The sequence below is a fragment of the Pholcus phalangioides genome, unplaced genomic scaffold (assembly GCF_987345545.1).
Source record: "Pholcus phalangioides strain wild (caught in Gottingen) unplaced genomic scaffold, Ppha-v1.0 ptg000039l_1, whole genome shotgun sequence".
NCBI classification, from domain to species: domain Eukaryota; kingdom Metazoa; phylum Arthropoda; class Arachnida; order Araneae; family Pholcidae; genus Pholcus; species Pholcus phalangioides.
This window is the reverse complement of record NW_028301625.1, coordinates 8,719,812-8,744,990: the sequence shown is the minus strand read 5'-3', so window position 1 is coordinate 8,744,990 and position 25,179 is coordinate 8,719,812. Positions and strand designations below refer to the sequence as shown.

The 25,179-nt window shown below is 34.9% G+C and overlaps 2 protein-coding genes across 5 annotated transcripts; one reads left to right on the top strand and one right to left on the bottom strand.

Moving 5' to 3' along the window:
- The first annotated feature begins 547 nt into the window (after nucleotides 1-547).
- On the top strand, nucleotides 548-15,244 carry LOC149065544 (gamma-glutamylaminecyclotransferase-like). 4 transcript variants are annotated; one of them, XM_089253614.1, is made up of 4 exons: nucleotides 567-1,091; nucleotides 5,284-5,502; nucleotides 9,597-9,832; nucleotides 15,065-15,244. In XM_089253614.1, exons 1-4 carry the CDS (start codon nucleotides 885-887, stop codon nucleotides 15,096-15,098), a joined length of 696 nt encoding a protein of 231 aa, XP_089109740.1. In that variant the 5' UTR covers nucleotides 567-884; the 3' UTR covers nucleotides 15,099-15,244. The 4 variants fall into 4 exon arrangements, with proteins under 4 accessions (XP_089109741.1, XP_089109740.1, XP_089109739.1 ...); XM_089253613.1 differs by having other exon boundaries at nucleotides 569-1,091; nucleotides 9,597-9,913; XM_089253616.1 differs by having other exon boundaries at nucleotides 574-790.
- Nucleotides 15,091-25,179, bottom strand: LOC149065543 (uncharacterized). The gene is made up of 7 exons (XM_089254007.1): nucleotides 25,138-25,179; nucleotides 24,544-24,594; nucleotides 22,836-22,890; nucleotides 20,999-21,075; nucleotides 19,491-19,593; nucleotides 19,066-19,140; nucleotides 15,091-15,336 (listed from the first exon to the last, which is right to left on the bottom strand). Exons 1-7 carry the CDS (start codon nucleotides 25,177-25,179, stop codon nucleotides 15,245-15,247), a joined length of 495 nt encoding a protein of 164 aa, XP_089110133.1. The 3' UTR covers nucleotides 15,091-15,244.

Here is a 25,179-nt window from a genome sequence, read left to right as displayed (position 1 = left end):
AAATGGGATTTCAAATACGGGACAATGCCAAAAATGACGCCAAAAGTAAACAAAGTTCCCAAATATTTTTGAAATTATGGAAAAAAATCACAATGGTGAATAATGGAGTATTACTGCAAATTTCAGTGGATTAAAATGAATTCCACGAAATAAAACGTTCACCAAGAGAAATATGGGAATCTGATACTACGGAAAGACCAACGTGTGTAGACCCAAAATTGTAAAAAGGAACCACGGATAAACGCGTTTCGCAGTGGTTACTTTTGCAATTTTGGGTCTACACCTTAGAGGAGAAGTAGTAAATAAAATAAATTAAATTATATTTCTCCTCGATGAGGCCATGTTCATGAAATTTTCGGTGGGAACAAAGAACATCGTTGCATAATTATCGAATTTTAAAGTTATGGGGGGGGTGGAAAAATCTGTTTTGCCCCGGGCGGACAAAATCCTATTTACAACCCTGCTTGAAATGACATCAAAAGGAGGACGTCTGGTAACCCTACCACAAAAGAATGTGGCTTTTCTTTCCGCTTGGTATCGTCATCTGTACTTCGTATAATTAGCGGAGAGGTTCATCGTTTCGTTCATAAACGTTGTTCATTCGAGCGAAATCACCAGTCAACTTTCGCGTTCGGCGATAAGTTGCCAATTATAGCAGCTCAAAACACACATTCACAATTGCAGGGAGACTTGTTTTAAGCCTGGTCTTTGATGAAGGAAAGTTTTGACTGGTGGCAACACTGTTATTAATACTGCTTTGGTTTCGGTCATACACATAATGACATCATCGGTATGAACTTCCGTACTTCAATATATGTTTTGAGTATAATGAATGATGCGACATAATTAATAATTCGTTTAAATAGCTCATTGGATTTTCTGAAATGATTGAGTTTTTATTTATGCCTCTTTGTAAACGCTTGAACGTTACGACCATCACAGTGGAGACTCTATTGAAAGTTACTAGCTCAAATTCATCATTCTTCAGATACATACATAACCAAAAAGAAAGATATTACAAAGAACTTGAAAAAAATTCTAAAGCTCATTCTAACTGTCAAAAAATTGTTTTGGATAGAACTTTAATGAATGTGAGTTATCTCTATGAAGATAACTTTTATTATTATTTGTGTGTTTTTTAAATACGTATATTTTAATTACAATGGAGCTTTGGTTGGCAAACATAATTTGCTCTGTGAACATGCTCATAATCCGAATCACTCATATATAAAAACAGGTTTTTCTACAGGGAACTCGGATGATTTGCTCCACAATTATTCATTCACATAAAATTGACTGATGAAACCAGCAGCTACTCAATAATACAACACAATATATAGTAATGCCATAAAGTGAACATAAAATACAATAATGTTTACAAATTAACTTGCTCTATAGCAGTGTTTCCCAAAGTGGGCAATATCGCCCCCTGGTGGGTGATGGAATGGTCCAAGGGGGCAATATAACCTACTGATTTAACATAGGATCCTATAGGTTTACTTGAGTTGGGGGGCAATGAGAGGAAAAAATTTCTGATGAAGGGGGGGGCGATGGACAAAATGTTTGGGAGACTATGCTCTATAGGATAAAAGAGAAGACTATTACTAAAAACCATACGTGCACCTCATACACATTCCTCTGTGGAATTCATAACGAATTGGCACACGCTGGAATGCATGTTCTGAGTGTATGTGTAGCCTTATTATGTTGTGGAGTTGTGCTTGTTTCGTGTTTGTGTGTGTGTTGCCATCTGTGTTCCATTTTCTGAAATAAAGATGGAAATGCTTGAATTTTCATGTTTTGTCAATATTGTGTTGTAGGTCTGCCTGCTGTCTGTGGAGAGACTTTTTCAAATGGGAGACTGGTTTGCATTCTGCCTCTAAGCCAGAGAACGGCTGACTTATGGGGTGCTATCTGCTGGCTCACTGCAACATTTTTCTTTTCGTGTGACTTCAAGAAGAAACCTATCCAATAAAACTTGCTTTTAAGGAATTGGAAATTGCATTGTTGTTAAACATATTCATTGCTCGCACTGTTGCAGCTTTATTTGGGTTGTTTCTACGAACTTTAGCACAGCTTCCCACATTTTACACATCTCTCTGATCTCATTTGAAGTGAGGAATTCCTCGATGCCCATAATCCTGCCCATAAGCTCTTGCACATAGGGGAAATCCATCACTATCTGTGATTCTTAAATGTTGTCTTCCTCGGAGAAAAATTATTGCGCAGCATCTGTTAATATACTGATTAAACTCATTTATTTTTATCTAAAAATATCTTAGCTTAGGTTGTGTAAATCTGGCGTTTTAAAAAGTATTATTACTTATTTCAATCAAAGCAGAGCTGGCAGAGCTCGATACCCAAAGCAGTTTTGAATTTCAGATACAGCTTTTTTTGGAAAACCATTACATTGTAAATGGTAGTAAATATGCCATATTATAGTCAAACTTTGTAATTCTTACTTTTGCACTAAGATCAAGTTATAGGAGTTTCTTAATTAAGCATCAAATACAATCAGCAAAACCTGCCAAATTAAAGGACATTTTAATGCTACAATTTAGTAGTCTGACTCACTTATAATGAACATGAATATTACAAATGCTTACATATAACAAAGTTTTTTCCTGTGTCTTGTGTATTTCATATTACTCATCTATGCTATTTTGATTGCTTATAATGAACCCTGATTTCAACAAGGTATGCCTATAACTAATTTTTGACATAAAATTGTCACGAATGTCTTTGTAATCTTATCTAAATCTTATCTGTAAATTAAACTTTATAAGTAAATCAATAATTGCCACATCATTTTTCAGTTGCGTAAGATTTCAATCAAAATTTTTCAATCTTTATAAAAATATATACTATTTTAATCTCTTTCAGAGAATGCTCAGATTACTAAAAAATATGTATCATGCATGTAAAATGTTATATTTTTCTTGAGCACATCATTTTTCAATTCAATACGGATATAATGGAGTTCGCTTATAACAAACAGTTTGGCTGTTTTTTCAGACTTTGTTATAGGTGGATCCGACTGTATTTTGATTGCTAGATACATTCTAATGTTATGCACAATAAGGGTAATGTTTTAAGTAATCAGTGATTATCTAGATAATTTATTGATAGGAATCAACATTACATATTATATGGCATAAAGGAAATTTGTAAACACCTATCTGTTATGGAAAGGGTACAGCATATGGTTTATATCAATACACATACTGTATAGAAGTAGTTCAAGAAATTTTGGAAGGTCGAGAATCATCTTGAATTGAGGAATATCAAATAGTTCCATAGTTTTTCCTTCAGCCTTTATGATATGCTTTATTCAAATTGTATATTTTACAAGAAAAAATTCACATATATTGTCCAAAATAATTCTGTAGAGAGCAGAAAATCATATTAAGTATTTATTTTTTGTATAACCTAGTGATTTCAAACATTACATGCAATCAGTTTGTATATTTTCAACTGGAAATTTTATATTGAATAGCAATATTTGAGATTTTTGACGTGGCAGTTTAAAGTGTCAAAAACCTGCCTACCCTGACTTGAACATCACTTTCAGCATCTCCTTTGACTCTTTCGCTGATCTACATGGAATTGTGCAATTTATGATTTTGGTATGTCTTTTTTCCACTGTTCAATGTGGACAATGTACCTTACTCTTTTTTGACACTGAGTAAATTGCAACATAGGTTCCATTGTAAATATTGTTCCTCTTGATGGTTACTATCACCCCTAAAATTAGTTGTTAATTGTTTAGAAAACAGTTTACAAATACCCTGTACACATAGTGGTTCCTACTTGAGATGTTATTAGGACAGTACAATGAAAATGCGTTAAGCCCAGGGCCTGAATTTGACTAGATGGGCCCTGGGCAAAAGAGGTATTAGGTTCCCCTTGGACTGTGATTGAAGAAGTTTGGTAGGTCAACAAATAAAGTACATGTTGTTTGTAAACACATAAAAAAAAAGGGAATTCACTATTTTAAATTAGAAATGTAATTTAATAGTCTCCATAAAATGCTTTAATAGTCTTACAATAAATGCTTTTGTCTCACTCTCATATAATGTGATCAAAATATAATTTTTGAGATATCTCAGCTTCAATACACAATGAAGCTAAAGAGATGACAGTTTTTCTTGTAAAAGACTTGAGTGAACTGATGATTTTTATCCTTTTTAATAAGAATGAGCTTTCTCTATGACAGTTTGATATTGGTGAAACTGTCGATGATGATTCAATGCTGTCTCAAAATTTGGAAATGTTTCTTCTAAACCTCTAGCATTGTGGCATCAACCTGAACCAAAGATGAAAATTGTTGCAGTTTGCCAGATCAGCTACATGAAGTCTTGCATTGCAAATATGAAGAATCTTCATGAAGATTTGAGGATTTCTTGTTTATTAAACATGTTTTATAAATCATTTTAGTCAAAAGATGTGAAATTGATGAATCAAACAAAAAAACTGACACATTGAAGCATATTTTCGTCACATAGTTAATATTGCAATAGGTGCATTGTACATGCTGTGTAAAGTCTATTACTGATTGGTAAAATATTAAAATTGATATTTAATAGGGTTTGCTATTTAAATGGGCACTTTAACAATAGTATGATGTGGTGTAGGGAAAATTCTGATTTTCCAAAGTTTTACTAAATAAAACTCATAAAAATTTGAGTAAAATATAATATACTATTATAAATTTGGGGAACCCCCCCCCCCCTAAAAACATTGGGCCCTGGCCAAATGCCTATGTTGCCATGCTGAAATCAAGTCCTTGTTAAGCCAGAAAAACTTCTTTGATATGGGAAATAAAATAGCTACCTCTCTAAAGTGAGACTTCTTGATTGGGAATATGCCTCAACAACTTTTCCAGCAGGATTTCCCGTAACACTCTACAACAGTAGTATTTTTATTGAAATCTATGATTATTATTTTTACTGACACTAAGCTAGGATCCCTCTACCCATGTTTATACATTTTGTCTGTAAAATAGGTATTGGAGTTTTGTACTACATGGAGTGGTAATAATTCAACTCCTTTTTTTTTTTTGTGTCTTTGATAATATTCAGAGTTATAAGCTATCACAGGGATATACAAAAAAAATTTTTTTTTTCCTAGAAAAGAGTCGTCAAGTATGTTACATTTTTCTCATTTTGATTTTTGTTTTAAAAATGATTTTGTTAAAATGATTTCTTTAGCTTGCATAAAAATATGCTTATGAAAACTTCCTCTTGTCTTTTTCTGCCTGCTAATGCTGTGTGTATTTATTAGGAAAATTCAGATAAAAATAACAAGAATTTGACTGAAAATCGTCACCTCGTATTTTTGTATGGCACTTTGAAAAAGGATGAGCCAAATCATAAGTTATTGCATGACCAGAAAGGTGTCTCAGTATACTTAGGACCAGCTCAAACGCTGAAAAAATGGCCTCTTGTTATTGCATCAAGGTATAATATTCCATATTTACTTTACTGTGAAGGCAAAGGAAAGGTAAGCAATTTTTTTTATAATTATTTCATGGACATTAAAATTTGTGACAAGTAATATTATTCATTTCATGCTTATCAATCAACTCAAAATTTAGACAAGAGGTTTCCAATAATCTAGTTGACGTTGCGCTTTTGACGGTTATGAGACTGTTTCGTGGAACCTAAACTAACATCAATATTTCTCAAATATAGATATTTTCATTGCAACACCAAAGTAAAATGTTTTAGCTTTTGATGCAGTCGAACCCCAGAAAAACTCAGAAATCCCTGAAGGTTGGACAGTAAACTGGTTGGGTTACAACAAAGCTTTGCAATGGTGAGAAGAGAGAAAGAAAGCACAGATAACTTGATTGAATTTATTCCACTGGCGTTTGGATGAAATACTTCGTCCATGATCATAAAGGAGTCAAAGAATTTCATATTAAAAAAAATTCTAATCACAGAATGATTGAGCAGGGGCTACTATGCTCATCATCTGTGGATGATGGGAGCAATCTGATTGTTAAACCAGAGTCTTCCAAACTTATTTATTTTATCTCCCTTCTGCTCTGAAAAAAAATATACTCTCAGTGCTTTCCTTGCTAAGCCGACCTGTAGGATCCTATATTGCACCTGTAACTCCTACCTGCGCCCTTTGTTTGTTCCATCACCCCTTTGAGAAACATTGGTTTCATGACATATTTTTATGTTTTTAAATTTTATATACTATTGCACTTTTAGAGATTTATTTTTGGATATTAAAAACCACATGTTCTGTCTGAAACCCAAACCCTGATTGACCTTTAATAATGATGTATACTTGACCATAGCACTGGAGTGTGTTTTGTAGCAAAATAAACCAAAATTACTTTAAAACAACATAATTTTATCCATTTCCCTATTGAGAAACCACATATGAAATCCATTGATGCTATAGCAGTGCCTGAAATATTCTGTGATTTTCTTAATGTAATTATTTTTTCCAGCATTATTATGACTATGCATTTGTTGAAAATATAATCCAATTTTTCGTTTGGATGCTTAGTTATAAAAAAATGAATATGCACTCAAGCGAGCCTTTTCACATGTATCCTAAAAGTTCTTGAATTATAAAAAAATTACACAAAAATATGTGGTGTAAAATATGGGCGGAGACATGGGGGGGGGGACCATGCCCTCTCCCCAGCAGCAGTGAGCAGACTGATCTAATGTATAAACATGGCATTATTTGAAATAAAAGTATTTAATGTATACAGGGTAGCGTAAGGAAAGTCCCTCAGCCACATTTTACTAGTGAACCATTGATCCTAGAGGCATACTTCCAATTGGAAAAGTATCCAAATAATGTGTAGATCTCAGATGTGTTATTCGTATTACAAAGGGTTGTATACAGGCTGTCCCAAATTGTTTGCATAGCGAATATCTCTGTAACAGTTGACTTTCAAACATACTTTCAATTACAAAAAGTTCTCAAATGACGTGCAGTTACTTAAAACATCAAAATTTTCTTGAAGGGTCGTATACATGGAAAAATAAAGAAATTTACTTTTTATACAGTCCTAGTGTGCTCAGAAACCGAATTAGAAAGTTGTTGCCCTGTCTCTTCTGGGGCCAACAAAAAAAATTCACACTTCTAAGTGCAATATTTACTTAGATATTCAAATTCGAGTAAATTTGGGGAAAAAACAGCATTAAATGTTGGTAAAACAGTTTTTCTGCATTTAATACTGTTTTCCCCCAATTTTCCTGTTTTTTGAATTTGAATATTTCAGTGAATATTGCACTTAGAAACTTGGAATTTTTTTTTCATTTGCCTCAGAAGAAACAGAGCAACAACTTTCTAGTTAGTTTTTTATAAATTTGATCATTTTTGTCGCACCACAGCCATTTTCTGCACACGAGGACTAATTAGACCGGAACCTACAATTTATTGTCGATTCAGAATAGCAGGCTTGTTTTTTTATACTCATCAAGAGGCTGGTATGCTAACCCCTTAATGGGGGACTCCCTGCGGTAGCAGTTTTTTGCTGCGGTCAAGTCGCCGTTTTTTGTTGTACCTCTGTGTCAGGAAAGTTTTCTGACAAGGACAAACCGGGTATCGAACTCGTGACACCTCTAAACATCCTTTGGTACTTCAGGCGAGTACCTTATCGACCAGGCTACTGCACCCTTAGTTTTTTATACAGATACCCTGTGCTTAAAAGAACCAATTTTTTTTTAATTTTAATAATTATACAACCCCTTGCAACATGAATAATGTATCTTAAGTTCAACAGGTTGTTACTTTTCTAATCAAAATTATAGCTCTAGAATCAACGGTTTGCCAGTAAAATGTGGCAAAGGAACTTTCCTTAGCACACTGTACATTTTGATTGCAATAAGTAACTGCTTCCTTCATATTTGTTACACTTAACACATCAAAATTTCTTCATTTAAAAATACCAGAATGTGTGTTTCTTCCAAATTTTCTGAGTTGGGTTCACTCATTTTAATCATCACCAAGTAGGTTCATAATTCTACCCAATCTCTCAGTAGAAAAATAAGTATAGGGCTGTTATATATATATATATCTGAAGATGTAACAAATTTATATATATATACCTAAAGATGACAAAATTTATTATTAAACCGATTATTAATTCTGCAAGCTAAATAGTTTTCTGTCTTGGTAATCAATTTAGTTAAGAACTACTGTGCAGTTGTGTGGGCATCGTAATGGCTCTGCAGATTGATCTGTGCATGCAGCACAGGTAGCAATTGGCTGTACAGTAAACTCTCAGTAATCCGGCCATGTGCTAGTAAAGTAATCCAGCATTTTTCTTTGAGCATAGATGCAGAAAACATGTCATTGTATGTCTATGCACAGATGTTTATATTATTTAAATGGGCTTTTTCAATTAACTGGCAATAATTCAGTGATTTTAGTTATACGACACACTCTGGTCTGATATGTGCCGGTGTGATGAACCTGGTCTTATTTCAGGTTCAGTAGAGAGCATCACGAGATGATCCAACACAACAAGGGTCAGAAATGAACTCAAAATCATTACTTTATTACTTTTAATTTGAGAATATTTAACAGAATTGGTTGTAAAAGTTTTATAAATTTGGAATGAAACTGATATATTACCATAAATTGCCACATTGCTTGTCCTGATATCCAATCAGGAAGTTTATTATAGCCAGGTGTTTGATGTCAGCTCATCCATTCCTTTGCCTCATGAAGCCATGAATAGAGTTCAGGAACATATATAGAGGACTGGAGAGCTATCCCATGGCTAAGACATCCTAACTCCCCAAGTGAAGCTAACTAGTAAAATGGAATTACAAGTGCAATGAGACCATGATGTTGTTTGCTGCAATATATATACACATCCTACCAGCTATAGGAGAGGCAGCCAATCACTACCGATTGTATATAAGATTTGTATATCATCCAAATTGCCTCTGTTGCCACCAGGTGACATTAGTGGCTGCAACAGTGGTTTTGCATAAACAATGCGGGCATCTCCTGACAATGATGCACCATCGTGTCTGATGGTTGTGGGCCGACACTGGATGCTTACTTATGATAACAGATGAAAGTATTTATCAATGCGAAACACAAAACTTTAAAGCACTTTCAAAAATGGAATGGTTTGTTTCCACTCGCGGCACCATTACAGCGGATTAGTGAGAGTCTACTGCAATTGTGTGTTTTCTGTACTTTCCCAACTTTAAGGTGTCAATGCAGGCCAAATTTCTCTCTAAGGAAGTCTCTCCTTAAAGAGCAGACAGATCTGCAAACACAAAAATTGTTTTAATTTTTGATTTCTAATTTGGCAACACTTCAAACACATGATACGCGCGTCGGACATTTTGTTAATTTATCAGGGAATATACACATATACAACACTTTCTGGCATTTGCCAAATTAGAAATTCCTCTGAATAATGTTAATAAGATGCATTGATGATTTTACTAATTCATGATTTAGTTTTAAATAGATTAGTTAACTATTAAATTTTATGTGTTTTTTCATGTCATTTATCTAGTTCTTTATTTTAATTTCCTTAATTTTTATATTTACAACTTTATTTCATTCAACCATTTATGCTTTTTTTTAAATATTTCTAGCAAGTAGTTGGAGAAATATATGAAGTTGACAACACTATGTTGGAAGAGTTAGATAAATTGGAATGTCACCCAAAGTACTATGAACGAACTCAAGAGGAAGCCCTATTTTTTCTTAAGAATGAAATTTGTGTTTGTTGGATATATTTTCTAAAAAAATATTCTCCTCACCTCCTGGATCTCCCATTTTTTGAAAATTATTCATCAAATGGATCACATGGATTGAAATATGTTGAAAGGTTTGTACGTCCTGAAGGATATGATGTTAAACCAGAAGTGATGTTGAAATGAAATTAGTTATAACTTTAGGCAATTGAGAGGTACTGTAACAAATGACATTATTCTATGATAAAAAATATTTGTTTTTTAAAACTACAGTGCTGTATAGTATTTTTCAAGTGATTTTTTTTTGTAATTTTGAGAATGCAATCACAAAATTTTCTGTGGTGACCATAGAAGGTACCACAAGGAAATGGGCTAACGCAGTGCTAGAGTTTGTAAGAGTATAATTGAAATTTTGTATTAAGCAATAGGCCAAACCTTTTTTTATAACAAATTTGTTATCTCAAAACAATCATATAGCAATTAAAAAGATTCCTACGTAATGTAACACATTGAGGGGATAAAAATCAAAATTAATTGTACAGTCAAAAATTCACAAAATTGAGAATTTAGCAAATGATGCTGGGTTACGGGAGAGAAATTCAACAAAAATAGAGGCAGAGAAACCAGTGTGAGAAAAATTCATTCCATACTCCAACAAATTTTATACTTCTGGAAAAGAAATGAATAAAATTGGCAATTCACTGATGATCACAGATAGGACATTTCAGAGAAAGTTCAAATGTGCTTGGAAAAAATTTTAATGTCATTGCAACTGTTTAAGTAAGGTTCAGTAATGAAGTTGCTAAGGTATTTGTGTAAATAGATTGAAATTCACTAGATTTGATTTCAGCATAGAATTTATTCACTGTAGATTGAATGAACGTGTTAAGAAGTAAAACAAGAGATTGTGGGGTCGGGATTAGTTAAAAGGTTTCCCAGGAAAAGTTTGAAGGAAACAAGTGATACACTCCAACCCAGGGCCGGTGCCAGGCATGAGGCAGTATGATTACAGGGGCAGCATTTTCAATGACAGATTTATTATATGACAGTGTTTTCACTCTCTCACACACACAAACTTTTACACATCAAATAATTTTGAAGGGAAAGCACGAGTGAATAAATGAGCACAGGTAAATACAACACTTTTCAGTGTTGATATGTTATTGAATTCTTTGCTATCCAATGCTTAATTCATCTCAGCACAACTCCTTTCTTGCACATCCAAAAAGTGTCACCTATTTCTAGAGAAACTGGTTCTTGGAAAAAAATTAGGCTACTTCTCTTTTTTGTTAAGGATCTTTTCGTTCTTTATGAACATTTTTCCAATTGAGTTTCCTTTCTTTAGTCAAATCCCCCCAGCATAAGCATGGATTCCTTGTTCATCTTCTGAGAAATGCCTCTTTCAGCCAACACCATAATAGAAGAATCTCTAGTGTGGTGCTGTTTAGCTCCAGAATGTTCTGACTGCCCATTTCTGTATACTTATATCTGTTCTCTATACCAGGGTAAAGTTTTTCGCGAAACCCTTGATGATAATGCTGTTCTACAGAATTCAAAGAAATTTTTGCATATTTAATCAAAAAAAAGTGTTTCTACTGCCGTCCCAGCAACATCATTGCCCCAGGGCAAAATAAAAGAGGGCCTGGGCAGCACCTCTTAATTTACATATTTATTGTCATAAATAATTTTACCAAATTTTATCGTGATTCAACTGAGGTTCGTGCATGGCCTCCACAAAGGGAGTGGGTCTACAGGGCTCCTGCCCGGGTGCCCAGAGATAATTTTCATCAGATGTGGTTCTTTTTTGTTTTTCATGCTACAAATTAATATTAAAGGGGGGTTTGTGAAGAGTCTGACCTGGGGGCCACCGAAGATCGCAGCCTAGCGCCCTATTGCTGGATGTGGCACCACTGGTCTCCGTGCTGTTCCCGGTTGAACTCATGGTTGGTATTCATAAGGTTGGAGCCCCTGTCAGCCTATTAGGAGGTATATTCACAATCGAGAGCTTTGATAATAACCATCACCAGAAGAAAAGCACCCCCAAAAACTCTGACATATGGCTTTAACTGAAGTAATCATGATGCTAATCATCAGTGAATCATAGGGTGTTCATTTGAGTTGTGTCAGTGAATATATATATCACGCATCTGAAATCAAGCATCTATCCTTAATGTTTTAAGTGCACTATGACCTCTACCAGCAGGGCCACAACTAGATGCTTGGTCACCCGGGGCACGTGCACATTTTGACGCCCCCTTGTAATGTTAGAGAGGTTTAAGAATGAAATTTGCACCCCTCGGGTCTAGTGCCTGGGGCACGACACCTGTCTACAAGGGTTGGACTGGCAGGGCTCTAGCACGAGGGCCGGGACAAACTTTCTTTTTTAAATATAAATTCACTATAGTGGAGGCCCCACCGAAAGATCAGTCTTGGAGGAGGAATATGATGAGCACCTACATGCTCACAGTAAAATGGAAAATTTTGTTCTTACATGGAAAAAAAAGTGCCCTTTAATTATTTTTTCGCAGATAGGGCCACATTTTGTTCTACTTCACCTACACAAACCTGTTTCTATGTGGAATGATAAAATAACATGCTGCCTCGTACAATTTAGGGAATTTTTTTTCTGCACAGCCAAAAAAACTGAAGTCTGAGAATACTTCTGGGGCAAATAACAGCTGTTAAAATTTCGAAGCAAACTTAATAATTTGATTAATATTATTGCTTATAGAATATCAGTTAATATCATATCATATATTGTTTTTCTCATGCGGCACATTAATCAAAATCCGGTCGCTGATTGTAATTGAAGAATTGTAACAGCTTTATTTAATAGGTAGCGGAAGAGGTTTAGTTCATTGATGTTTCTCATATGTAATACAGGCTGATTATAAATTCATAGGACAAACATGAATTATGCTGTCTTATCACCTTTTAAAAGTGATAAGACACCTAAACAAGCATTTTTCATCATAGAATGTGCGGTCGAATTGCAATAGAAAAGGCGGTAGAGGGTGTTTTTATAGAGTGCATAAGAGCACTTCACCAAAAACAAATATCACATTTTTAAGATGGATTCACTGCAATATGTGCCATCACCTATTTGAAAATACATATGCACCTTCGGATTGGATTAAAGTTTGTTTTTTATTGGTGCAAAGACTATCAAAGTTATACTGCATCAAACACCAGTTTGGATCGAGAAATTGTCAATGAAGCCCCTGTCAGTTGAAATAGTTTGATGATTGGAATCATACAAGGCAACAATAACATTAACAAACTGATAACTGAAACCAAGAGTGAAAAGCTTTACAAAAAGAAATGTTTCTGTTAATACGATCAAATTTGGCCTTGAATTCAATGAATAAAGCAAAAAAATTGTTCCTATCTTAGGGTTCTTTTTTGTTAATAAGGCAATCTAAAATGAATATATTATCAGTTGTTAATGATTTTTTCTCTGAAACCAATTTGAGAGGGGGGATAAGATATCGTTTTTGCAGAAAGCCATGATTCAAGTCATTGTTGTGAAATTAATGTATAAATTTTCAAGATTGAGCAAAGGCATGACAGAGGCAGATAATTCTCTGGGTTATCGACTGAGCCTTTTTTACGTAAAGGGTAAGTGAGGCTAGTTTTCTTATTAGCCTAGCTTTGGAAACATTGTTTATCATTTCAGGCATTTGCCTAGTCCTAACAAACTTTTAAAGTAGCCTATCATTCCAGTCGGGCCCTGTTTGGTATGTATACAAAATTTGGCGGAGAGCAGTCTAAAATTGTAGATCTGTATTAAGAAAATATACACACATAAAATTGATTTGATGTGTGTATATTTTCTTAATACAGATCTACAATTTTAGACTGCTCTCCGCCAAATTTTGTATACATACCAAACAGGGCCCGACTGGAATGATAGGCTACTTTAAAAGTTTGTTAAGACTAGGCAACGAATATAGAAAATCAATTTTATGTTCAGGGTGTCCATAATTTAAAGACCCTATTTTAAAGTAGCCTACAGGCAAAACCAGTCATCAAAATTGTGAAATTTTTTGGAGGACTTCATGAAGTGATGGGAATTTGTTCTGGGGGAAATTAGTTGCACATTTCACCACCAGCGGGCGTTTTATTAAGAAATGACACATTTAGGCAAATGTTTACAATTGTTACTGCAACAAAACATGTTCCACATGATGGCCATCCTTTTCAGATACCATGTGAAATCTCAAGATGACATGTTCCACAACTGACCGAAGTGTGTGCGGGGAAGTGTTCAGCATGTGGCATAAAACGTTGCCTTTAAGGTCAGGTAAAGTTCTTTGATTATCATGACTTACCAGACGTTTCAAATGCCACCAAAGCCAAAAATCGCATGGATTAAGGTCCGGGAATCAGGGAGGCCATACATTAGGGAAGTGCCGGCTGTTGATACGTTCTTCTGTAAAATTAAGAACATTCTTAACACACGCTGCAGTGTGTGCAGGAGCTCCATCTTGCATAAAGATTATGTCTGCAAGGCAGTGACATGCTTGCAGAGATGGAACAATTTTGTTCTGTAACAACAATGCATATCGCTTCACTGTGATCGAACATGTCACTGGACCTGTAGAATGTAATTTCTCCTAGAAGTAGGGACCGAGAATAAATGTTGCAGTAAATCCATGCCATGCCATACTGTCACTTTTGGTGAATGGAACAGAACTTCTAAGATAGCGTGCAGATTTTCTGGTTCCCAAATTTGGCAGTTGTGAATGTGCAGTGCTACCACAAGAATTTGAAGCTCTGTCCTCTTCACCTGAAGCAAAACTTCCTGTTCTGCATCTATAAAAATGGGCTTTCTTCCTCTTCCAGGAGAAACAGCTAATGATCCTGTAGTTTCATATTTCATTATCATACTCCAAAGGTTTTCAACATTCACTGGACCTTTTTCAATCCTCTTCCAAGTCAGATTTTTCCATAGAGTAGTTATTGCAGAATTGCTGTTTTGTTATAACAAGAAAGTGTGATCTTGTAAACTTATCGTCATTGTGAGCAGCAAACACATTGAGAAACATCTCTGCAAATGTTTCTAGGTTTTATAACAGCTGCTGCGTGACATCATATAAATTTACATGTTTACTACTGGTATTCAAAGTTAAACGCCCTCTGGTGGTGCCGCAACATGTACAACTAATTTTTTTCCCCTAAAACAAATTCCCATCACTTCACGAAGTCCTGCACAAAATTTCACTTTTTCTGATGACTGGTTTCGCCTGTAGGCTACTTTAAAATAGGGTCTTTTAATTATGGACGCCCTGTATATAGATGTATTGAAAGTGTGATTTTTTGTATCTCCTGAATCTCCTGATGTCAAGTACAGTTTCGTTTTCCAGTGAAGAAACAAGTGACCCTGAAGACATATGGTGAAAGAAATTTAATCACAGATGTGCTACATACATTGAAGATATTAATATCCTTATGTATTATGTATATAAAGCTTTTACAAGTTCTATGTTTGCTACACATTGTAACTAAAGTTCTAATCTGTACAAGAATAAATATTTTTTTGTTAATCAATGTTCACAACCATTTCCTCCATTAGTATTTACACACTCTTGCACTTTCATGATTTTACCTTGACTTCCATCCAATATTATCAAATCACCTGCATCGAAAAAAAAGTTTCAAGTCAGTATTAATGTAAAGTATATACAAGGTGAAAAATTTAGAGGAGACCATCCAGCAGTAGATTAAAAATTGTTGATGATGACGATATACAATGTGCATAGCAAATGGAGTATGGTATTTTACTGGCGAATAGAATCCTAGAGATATACCTTCAATTAGAAAAAGTTTCCAAATAACATGTAGTACTCAGATATGTCATTCATGTTTCAAGGGGGTTGTATAGTTATTAAAATAAAAAATTAACTTTTTATACAGTGCCAGTGTGCCAAACCCCCAACTAGAAAGCTGTTGTTCCCCTGTCTCTCCTGATGCCAACAAAAAAAATTCCATGTTTCCAAGTTCAATATCATTGAGATATTAGAAATACAGAATAGCATAAGGAAAAAACAGCTCTAAATGTGGAAAAACTGTTTTACCTATTTTTTTTATTTATTTTCCATATGCCACTGTAAAAACTCTGTTTAAGTTGATAATCTCCCAGAAACCATCAACTGCACCACTAGATTTTTTGCTGATGATTGTGTAATTTACAGTACCATCAATAGGAGTCTGACCATGAAATTCTCCAACTTAATCTGAATTCCATCTGTAACTGGTGCTCATCAGAGCAAATGTCTCTCAACACATAAAAACAGTTTCCATGAGAATTTCTCATAAACTTTTCTTCTGAATTTCCGTATGCTATTAGTAATTCAACTACACTGAAGAGCCAAAAAAACTGGTAAACCTGCCTAATATCGTGTAGGGCCCCCGCAGAAGTGCTGCAACATGACGTGGCATGAACTCGACTAATGTCTGAAGTAGTGCTGGAGGTAATTGACACCATGAATCCTGCAAGGCTGTCCATAAATCCGTAGGAGTAAGAGGGGGGTGGAGATATCTTCTGAACAGCACGTTGCAAGGCATCCCAGATATGTTCAATAATGTTCATGTCTGGGGATTTAGGTGGCCAGCGGAAGTGTCTAAAGTCAGAAGAGTGTTCCTGGAGCCACTTTGTTGCAATTCTGGACGTGTGGGGTGTTGCATTGTCCTGCTGAAATTGTCCAAGTCCGTCGGAATGCACAATGGACATGAATGGGTACAGGTGATCAGACAGGATGCTTACGTACCTGTCAGAGTCGTATCTAGACGTATCAGGGGTCCCATATCATGCCAACTGCACACGCCCCATACCATCACAGAGCCTCCACCAGCTTGAACAGTCCCCTGTTGACATGTAGGGTCCATGGATTCATGAGGTTGTCTCCATACCCGTACACGTCCATCAGCTCGAAGCAATTGGAAACCGAGACTCGTCAGACCAGGCAACGTGTTTCCAGTCCTCAACTGTCCAATGTCTGTGTTGTCGGGCCCAGGAGGCGTAAAGCTTTGTGTCGTGCAGTCATCAAGGGTACATGAGTGGGTCTTCGGCTCCGAAAGCCCATATCGATGTTTCGTTAAATGGTACGCACGCTGACACTTGTTGATGGCCCAGCATTGAAATCTGCAGCAATTTGCAGAAGGGTTGCACGTCTGTCACGTTTAATGATTCTCGTCAGTCGTCGTTGGTCCCATTCTTGCATGATCTTTTTCCGGCCGCAGCGATGTCGTAGATTTAATTTTTTTACCGGATTCCCGATATTCATGGTACACTCGTGAAATGGTCGTATGTGAAAATCCAAATTTCATCGCTACCTCGGAGATGCTATGTCCCATCTCTCGTGCGCCGACTATAACACCATGTTCAAACTTACTAAATCTTGATAACCTGCCATTGTAGCAGCAGTAACCGATCTAACAACTATGCCAAACACTTGTTGTGTTATATAGGCGTTGCCGACTCTGGTTGGTTCCATATCTCTTTATTTGCATACGCATGCCTGCACCAGTTTTTTTCCGCTCTTCAGTTTATATATCTTGGCAGACCTACACTAGAATTAACTCATCGACTACAACTACTAGAAAAAATGTGTTCAAAACTTTTCTTCGTTCACCCAACCTGAAACATTCCACTTGCGATGTCAGACTTTTTGTTACCGAGCTTACATTTCCCGCATACTCTCCTACCCCAGTAGCTAATGATATAGTATGTTACTGGGGTATGTATGCATCTGAAATCTGGAACTGCTACACTTTAAGTAATATCGACAAATTAGAATGAATCTAAAATAAATCCACCTGCTTTATCCATGACTGTTAGTCTTCGTGTCCATTTCTGAATTTTGATGTGAAATTAATCTTCACCCTCTCGTTACTCACCAACTTATTTTCTAATTAACTATGCTATATAAGATTCCACATGGTCATCTAAAAACTTTGATACTTCTGGTATTCTAACTAAAGCATCATATTTCTCTAACAGACTTAACCATCGAATAATAAATTCTTAACCCAAGAATTTTTTTTTTTTTTTTATTCTCCATTTTTTTGCTTCTACTGACAGTTTTAAACAGTTTATTTCCTCATAACATAGTTGACTGTCTGTCCCTTCTGTGATGTAAGCCCTTTACCCGTGTGGGGACAGAGCCCGGGTCGTGTCTAGTCTGACAGACATATCTACCAGGTGTACAAGTATGAAATGCAGATTTTTTTTTTTAAAAAACACATTAAATTCGGAAGAATGATAAAAAGTGCTTTATTCAAAGTATGCTCTATTGCTTGTTATACATTTCCCCCATCTTTCCTGAAATTTGTGAATACCACGTAAGTAAAAATCTTCCCCTTTTGCTGCGAACCATTCATCGAGTTATTTTTTCACATCTTCGTACGAACAAAAGCGTTGCTCAGAAAGTGCGTGACCCATCAATGCAAACAAGTGGTAATCGGAAGGAGCCAAGTCTGGTGAGTAAGCCACATAGGGTAGAACTTCCAGCTGAGTGCTTCCAACGTGCTGCGAACCGCTTTTGCTGTATGTGATGGAACATTGACCATTGAACATTGTCAAGGAGCATTTCACGTTGTCATGGGGCATTGCGATTGGAAACAGCTTGTTGACTAATGCCCAATTGCTCTGCGAATTGTTTTTGTGTCTGTGTAGTATCATCCTCGTCCAACAATGCTTCCAATTCCACATTTTTTTTTTTTTGGCAGTTTTCCATGTTCCTTGTCTGCAACATCGAAGTCGCCACTTTTGAAAAACCGAAACCATCATTCACACATATCTTGCGATGGAGCATGTTCACCATAAGCTTCTCGAAGTAATCGGTATGATTCAGCAGCAGTTTTCTTCAAATGAAAACAAAAAAATTAATGCTGTCTGTGAATGCTCTTTGTTCAGTATAACTTTCGACATATTGAACACAACAATACAACACTATGCACACACTTTTCCAATTTATCACTCGTGCGCATCTGACACTTGTTGATGACACAACAAAATGGCGCAGTGTCAAATCTTTATAGCACAAACTGCATTGGTGCACCATCTGTTTTCTGAAATCCGCATTTCATACTTGTACACCTGGGACAGTGGTTAGAGTGTGATACACGCATTGCGAAGGTCTGACAGACAGTCAACTATTGTTATGAGGAAATAAACTACATTTAAAACAATCAGTAGAAACAAAAAAATGGAGAATATAGTTGACTGTACATAGTTTGAAACAAAAACCCTTCAGATATCATTCTCTTATTACGAGTGAATTTTTGAACAACATAAAACAGCCTCTGTCAAATCAAACACATACTCTTGTATGGGCCTCTGCCTATAAAATCATATAAAAATTACCTGTTTTGAGTAAGGCTGTTGCTCCCTGAACTCCGACTACACAAGGCAAGCCATACTCTCTAGTAACTACAGCACCTTCAAAAGAATATTTTTTTCAAACAAATACATAATTTACGTCAAGGAAAGAGACTTTCTGGATATTATGTCAAGACAAATTTTGGAAAGAAAAGTTAGTAGTAGCTGGGATAATACATAAATTAGTTTGATACATAAATTCAGATTCTGGTTCAACTTCTGTCTCTCAAAGATTCGATTATTCAAACAAAATACAATGAATTCAGATAACATTTTTGCATAAAATAATTTATATTAGTTATTGCTCTGAGTATGTAGTCCATGTTAATGTGCTTTTATTTTACTGGCATGAATTATCAATGTTAGCAATAGTGAGTAATTATTTTTTCTGAGATATAATTTCCACATACCGTGTGATATGAGTCCACCCAAGACAGTAATTACACCAGATAATAATGGAAAATATGGGCTCCATCCTATATCTGTTGAATATGTCACAAGAATTTCTCCTTGCTGGTATGAAAAAAAAAATTGATATTAAAGCAATAAATTTTCAATGACATAATTTAATTTTCCAAGAAAAAAATGTTTAAAATTTATTTGTACCATAGTTAGCAAGAGGTTCAACATATTTTTTTCACAGTAAAATATTTTTATATGACCGATGAGGAGGTTTTTAACCGAATATATGAGGTTTCATTCGATTATGTGCAAATTTTTTCCCTCCTTGTACTTATTTTCTTCCCATTTAAAATCAATGCATTAACACCAATTACATTGGTTATTTTGAAAAGAGATGAGGGTGAGATTTTTAAGAAGGGTGAGAGCCCAGAGTTTAATGATGACCCATAAAATTTGTTCTTGACATGCGTGTTAAAGTTAAATTATCTTACAGTGCAACAATCATCCAACGAGAAAAGAAATGCATATTAATATGTCAAATCTGCTCAACATCAACTGCTGGACAGTGAATGGAATGAATATTGTTAGAAGAAAAAGAATTATCATTTACGAAACTAGCACAATTACACAAAAAAGCTTCTTTTCGATCCTTGTTCACCTTTTGTTGTGAAGGACAAGGGCGTAGCCAGGGGGGGGGGGACTTGGGGGTCTGGTCCCCCCCCCCCCCCCCGAAATGTGAGAAAATGACCGAAAAAAGGGAAAAAGATGGCCAAATCTATTGTTCTGTCACTTTGGTCGTCGTCCCCGAACGAAATTTCTGGCTACGCCCCTGGTGAAGGATCAAAATAAACTTTTTTTTGTGTAATTGTGCTGGTTTCGTAAATGTTGGTGTGTTTCGTGCAAGTTGTGTTTGAACAGTTATTGTTCAAACCAAACTTGCACACTTATGAAATTATGATCTGGACTGCCAAGACTGTGATTCATTGAGTTTTTGTCACAATGGCAAAACAGTTACAACTGCCATTTACTGCCAAAAGCTTGAGAGTTTCATAAAAATTGTGTGGGGGAAAAAAAAGTTACTCATTCATTTAAGTACCATAACTGCACGCATGCTCACTTGTATGAGTATGAAAAAAACCTGTTAAATAAGAATGCAAGTCCAGCCTTCAAATACTTTTCAATAAGCATGGTAAAATTTATATTGAAGAAAAACAGACACCTATAAAAGAATAAATGAATATTGCATTGGATAACATGACAAAATTTTTAACCTAATTTCCTTTAGTTTTAAGAAGCCAGTGAAGCATGGGGGCACAAACTCTGGCTTGCAGGCAGGGAAAACAATTTAAAAAAATCATTATTTCTAAATATGGTATAGAACATGAAATTAAATCTAATATGTATACAACGTATATAAGTCCCTTTACCCTGGAATAACTTGTAAATCATTGAAATGCAAATCATAAAATGAAGAATAATCAATTTGCGTGCAAATCTGGAAAGTGTATATTCGAACCTTTATTTCGATAGCTTTATCCACTGATAAAACTACGCGAGCCTCAGCCTTGACAACTCCTGCACAGACTGGAGTACCTGAAAGATGAATAAAGCAATTTCTCAATAAGGTTTTTTTTGTCTATATTATATTGAAGTTGATCATTTTTGTCGCACCACTGTCATTTTCTGCACACACAGCCAATTAGACTGGGATCTACAATTTATTGCAGATTTCGAACAAATTTTTTTTTAAATACTCATTGAGAGGTTGGTGCGCTAATCCCTCGATGTGGGACTCAATGAGGTAGCAATCTTTTTTTGTAGCCATGTCACTATTTCTGTTGCACCCCATGTCAGGAAAGTTTCTGACAAGGACGAAACCAGGTATCGAACTCACAACACTCCTAAACATCCTTTGGTACTTTAGGTGAGTATCTTATCAACCAGGGCTACCACGCTCATATTGAAGTTGTTTTAACCCCCTTATCTCTGTGCAAAGAATCCTATCCTTGTTATTTTTAATCTTATTGCATAGAACTATTTTTTGGGAAAAATAGTATAGGATATTTATATATCCATAAATAGGATATTTATGGAAATGATCTCAAGGTGAGTTGCAGTACATAATTTTTCAAGAATTCAGATTTAGTTGTTTAAAAAAATAATAATTTTCATCAAGGCTTAAAATATTGTTTACAGGGAACTGGATAAAATGCTCAATTGATGATTTTTGGAAATAAAATTCACTTGCTTTCATGAGGAATCAAACCACCTTACCCTCACAACTGAAACAAGTGCTCTAACCAGTGCGCTACAGTATCAGGGATAATTTTCTTTCTTGGAGCATATATATGCTGAATGAGACTGGGCGATGGACAGTCTGACATGACTCAGCTAACAGCTTGTAAACTTGATTGGCTACCAGATAGTAACATATACATAGAGATCTCTCTACATTAAAATATTGTTTTGATTGTTAGATGATTGAGCAGTTTAAGGGTTGAAAAGTTCAAATAGAAAAAATCAATTGTTTCAATACTTGAAATATTATGCAACTTACATAAGAACGTTAGAAAATTAGACAGATATAGACAGCTTTTTTCTCAGCCCAAGATATCAAAGAAATTCAGATATTGTCTGGATACTATGCTAAGGTGAACTGGAAGAGACAAGTCCCGGCAGAGACAAGATGACTTTTCTTTCAGAGTTCACCTCAGCATAATATCCAGAAAATATCTGTTTCCTTGTTAAAAAATTACTTTAACACTTTCTCTGCCATCACGTGTTTCAATTCGCGGACCAATGTCTAGTTAACTAGTCATCATATACATTGCATCCAATGGCATGGTTGTTGAAATTATATCAGTCAAGTTGTAGATAGAGCTTTGAGAATGGATCTGTGCCTTAGCCAAAGTTTATTTTGCTCTTTTTGAAACCCTGTCAAATTCCTGTAAAACATATTTATCAGCATATGAATCATTTCATGGTATAGTATGCTAGTATTCATAAAAATTATGAGGTGGTTTGTCAGCATAGCTCTATCAAATTTAATGGGCAGTAAAAATGTTAAAAATACTATTATATGAAGTGTATTTGCAAATGATTTGTAGATAAAAAAAATTTTAAATATTCTTTCTTTCTGTAATATCTTATATAGAACATTCTCTGCACGAGAAACCATTTAAATTTTTTTCATTTCTTTCCATCAATTCATTTCATAAGCTTAAACAGTTGAAGCATTTTCAAATTCCCTAGGTAAAAAATTTTCAAATATTAAAAACTCAAATATATATATATATATATATAGATATAGATATATGTATGTATATATATATATATATATGAAAGATCACTACCTTCTAGCTCAAATGTTGACAGATACTGATCATCATAATCAGCTTCATCTGTTATCTGAAAAAAATAAAAAATTTGCCTCTTTGCAGTATATTTTTCTTTCTCTGTATCTCTGTCATTGCTCAGTATACAAATTATAATATACGGGGGAAAACTTCAGTCTGTTTCAGCTCAAATAACCCCTGAACTGCTGGTTATAGAAACTTTTAATTAGAAAAAGTATTTATATAATGTGTTCATTTTAGACATGTAATTTATTTTACTAATGACCATATATGCAGAGAGATTGAAAATTTAATTTTTTTAATGGTCTCCATGTTCTCCAACTTCCAATTGGAAAGTTGTTGCTCTGTCTCTCTTGAGCCGCCCCTGCCCAAAAAAAACTCAAAACAAAAAAAATGTTTCTAAGTGCAACATTAGTTAAGGTATTTAAGTAAAAAAATTGATAAAAATGAGGGAAAGAACATCATATATTAAGGAACAAGCTTGTTTTATCCGGTTTATGTGCTGTTCTTTCCCTAATTTTCAGCGATTTTCGAACACAAATATCTTGGCTAATTTTGTATTTAGAAACTTAGATTTCTTTTTGTTTTGCTCACATGAGATAGAGCTACAGCTTTTTAATTGGAAGTTAGAGAACAGGGAGACTACAAAAAATTAAATTTTGTATCTCAGTACATATACAGCCGTCAGTTAAATAAATGATGTCTAAAATGAACACGTTATTTGAATATTTTTAAAAATTGAAAGTGTGTTTCTACAATAACAGTTCACAAGTTATTTGAGGTGGAACAGGCTTAAGTTTTCACCCTGTACCGTGTCGATAAGTGTTTTCATACATTATGTTTGAGCACTACATGATAAGCTATTTCAAATTGTAAGCCATATGATATCATTCTAAAAACATTTTTGTTCTATCTCTCGTAGCATCTATAGAGCTCTAAATAAACAACTAGAAGAATATTTTTTCCAATGAAGATTCGCATCAAAATAGCATAATTTATGAGAGAGAGAGATCTTATATTGTTTTATTAATATTTCATACTAAGTAAAGAAATGTGCACAGATCAGCAATTTCTACATTAATATCCATAAACAAAGGGGCAGATACAAGTTATTGATCATATACATTTTTTGAATCATATACAAGAGGTTTCTGGAACACCTATAAATGGTGAAGTGAGAACAAATAAAAAAAATTCATTCTTCATGTGTGTTAGACATCAATTTTTTTAGGCAAGTGAAGCTATAAGTATGAGTAATGAAGGCAACTAGACAATTTTGATATTGCATGTGTGTACAACAAATTATAAATCCTTAATTAACAAAACATAACCCTATGAATCCTTTGTGAATGGAAAACAAGCATTCTTCTTATCTAGAGAATAGATTAAAATGACTTTTTGAATGAACAAAGAACTTTTAACCCTTATCTTATGGGATTCTCCAATTAGAACTCAAATCAATCAATAGAAGTCAGAATATATGGATCAAATATTACCAGTTACTAGTTTTTCATATTGTATTATGTACCAAGCCAATACAAACTTGCCGGCAAAACAATAAGTTGCTAAAACATCATGATTTTACATCTTTTAATCTGCTGAACAAGCAATTGTAGACAGACTGTATAACTAAGAGATCAGGCAAGTCATTTAGGGGGCTTTTGAAAATACACTAAAAATGGTATATATATATATATATACATACATTGAGTACATGTGCTTTGCCCCCCTCCCTGAAAAAGTTGGAATGACGGCCCTGTAAGAGATGACAATATTTTGTCCTATTTCTCTAACAGCAAAATATTTCTTTTCTCTTGAGCATGCGCTTTGTCTTAGAAAAAGCTTCTCATATACTTTCGACTTGAGCCAAATGACTTTGCTAAACATGAGAAGTAGCTAGCTGTTTCATAAACTGGCCAGCACATGGGCATGATATACGCAGAGTGAACTTTATCTGCCAAAGGAAAAGGGGATGATAGATGAACCCAAATGAAGCATAAAACAAAGTAGCAACCCCGTCCTATCTCCAACTGTTTTTGAGTTACAGTGGATGGAAGGAAAATGTATCAAATCTAGAAAACCAAAATCTGAAATTTCTGAGAAATCAACACACAAGCTAAGCATATACTTGAAAAGAACAGAAAAAATCCTACAAGGTGACACCATTTTAATCAGAATATCTGGATTTAATGGTGATCTACAAGTGCTAGAAGATTGGAGTGGAAAATCAAATTTTTGCCAATATCCTGTAACCACCAATTCCGCAAACACCCTTCTAGCTACAACCAGTCAAATATACCAAAAACTTTTCCATTCCCCCAGCTTTTGTCCTGTGCCTCAT

Excerpts from the sequence above, each read along its gene's own strand:
- LOC149065544 (XM_089253613.1), top strand. The coding sequence starts at position 885 with ATGATTGAGTTTTTATTTATGCCTCTTTGTAAACGCTTGAACGTTACG. Across the intron at positions 1,092-5,283 it reads TGGATAGAACTTTAATGAAT|GAAAATTCAGATAAAAATAA; the intron begins GTGAGTTATCTC and ends TGTATTTATTAG. Across the intron at positions 5,503-9,596 it reads ACTGTGAAGGCAAAGGAAAG|CAAGTAGTTGGAGAAATATA; the intron begins GTAAGCAATTTT and ends AAATATTTCTAG.
- LOC149065543 (XM_089254007.1), bottom strand. The coding sequence starts at position 25,179 with ATGAGGCACAGGACAAAAGCTGGGGGAATGGAAAAGTTTTTG. Across the intron at positions 21,076-22,835 it reads GTCAACATTTGAGCTAGAAG|GTACTCCAGTCTGTGCAGGA; the intron begins GTAGTGATCTTT and ends TTCATCTTTCAG. Across the intron at positions 19,141-19,490 it reads GGGTGGACTCATATCACACG|GTGCTGTAGTTACTAGAGAG; the intron begins GTATGTGGAAAT and ends ATTCTTTTGAAG.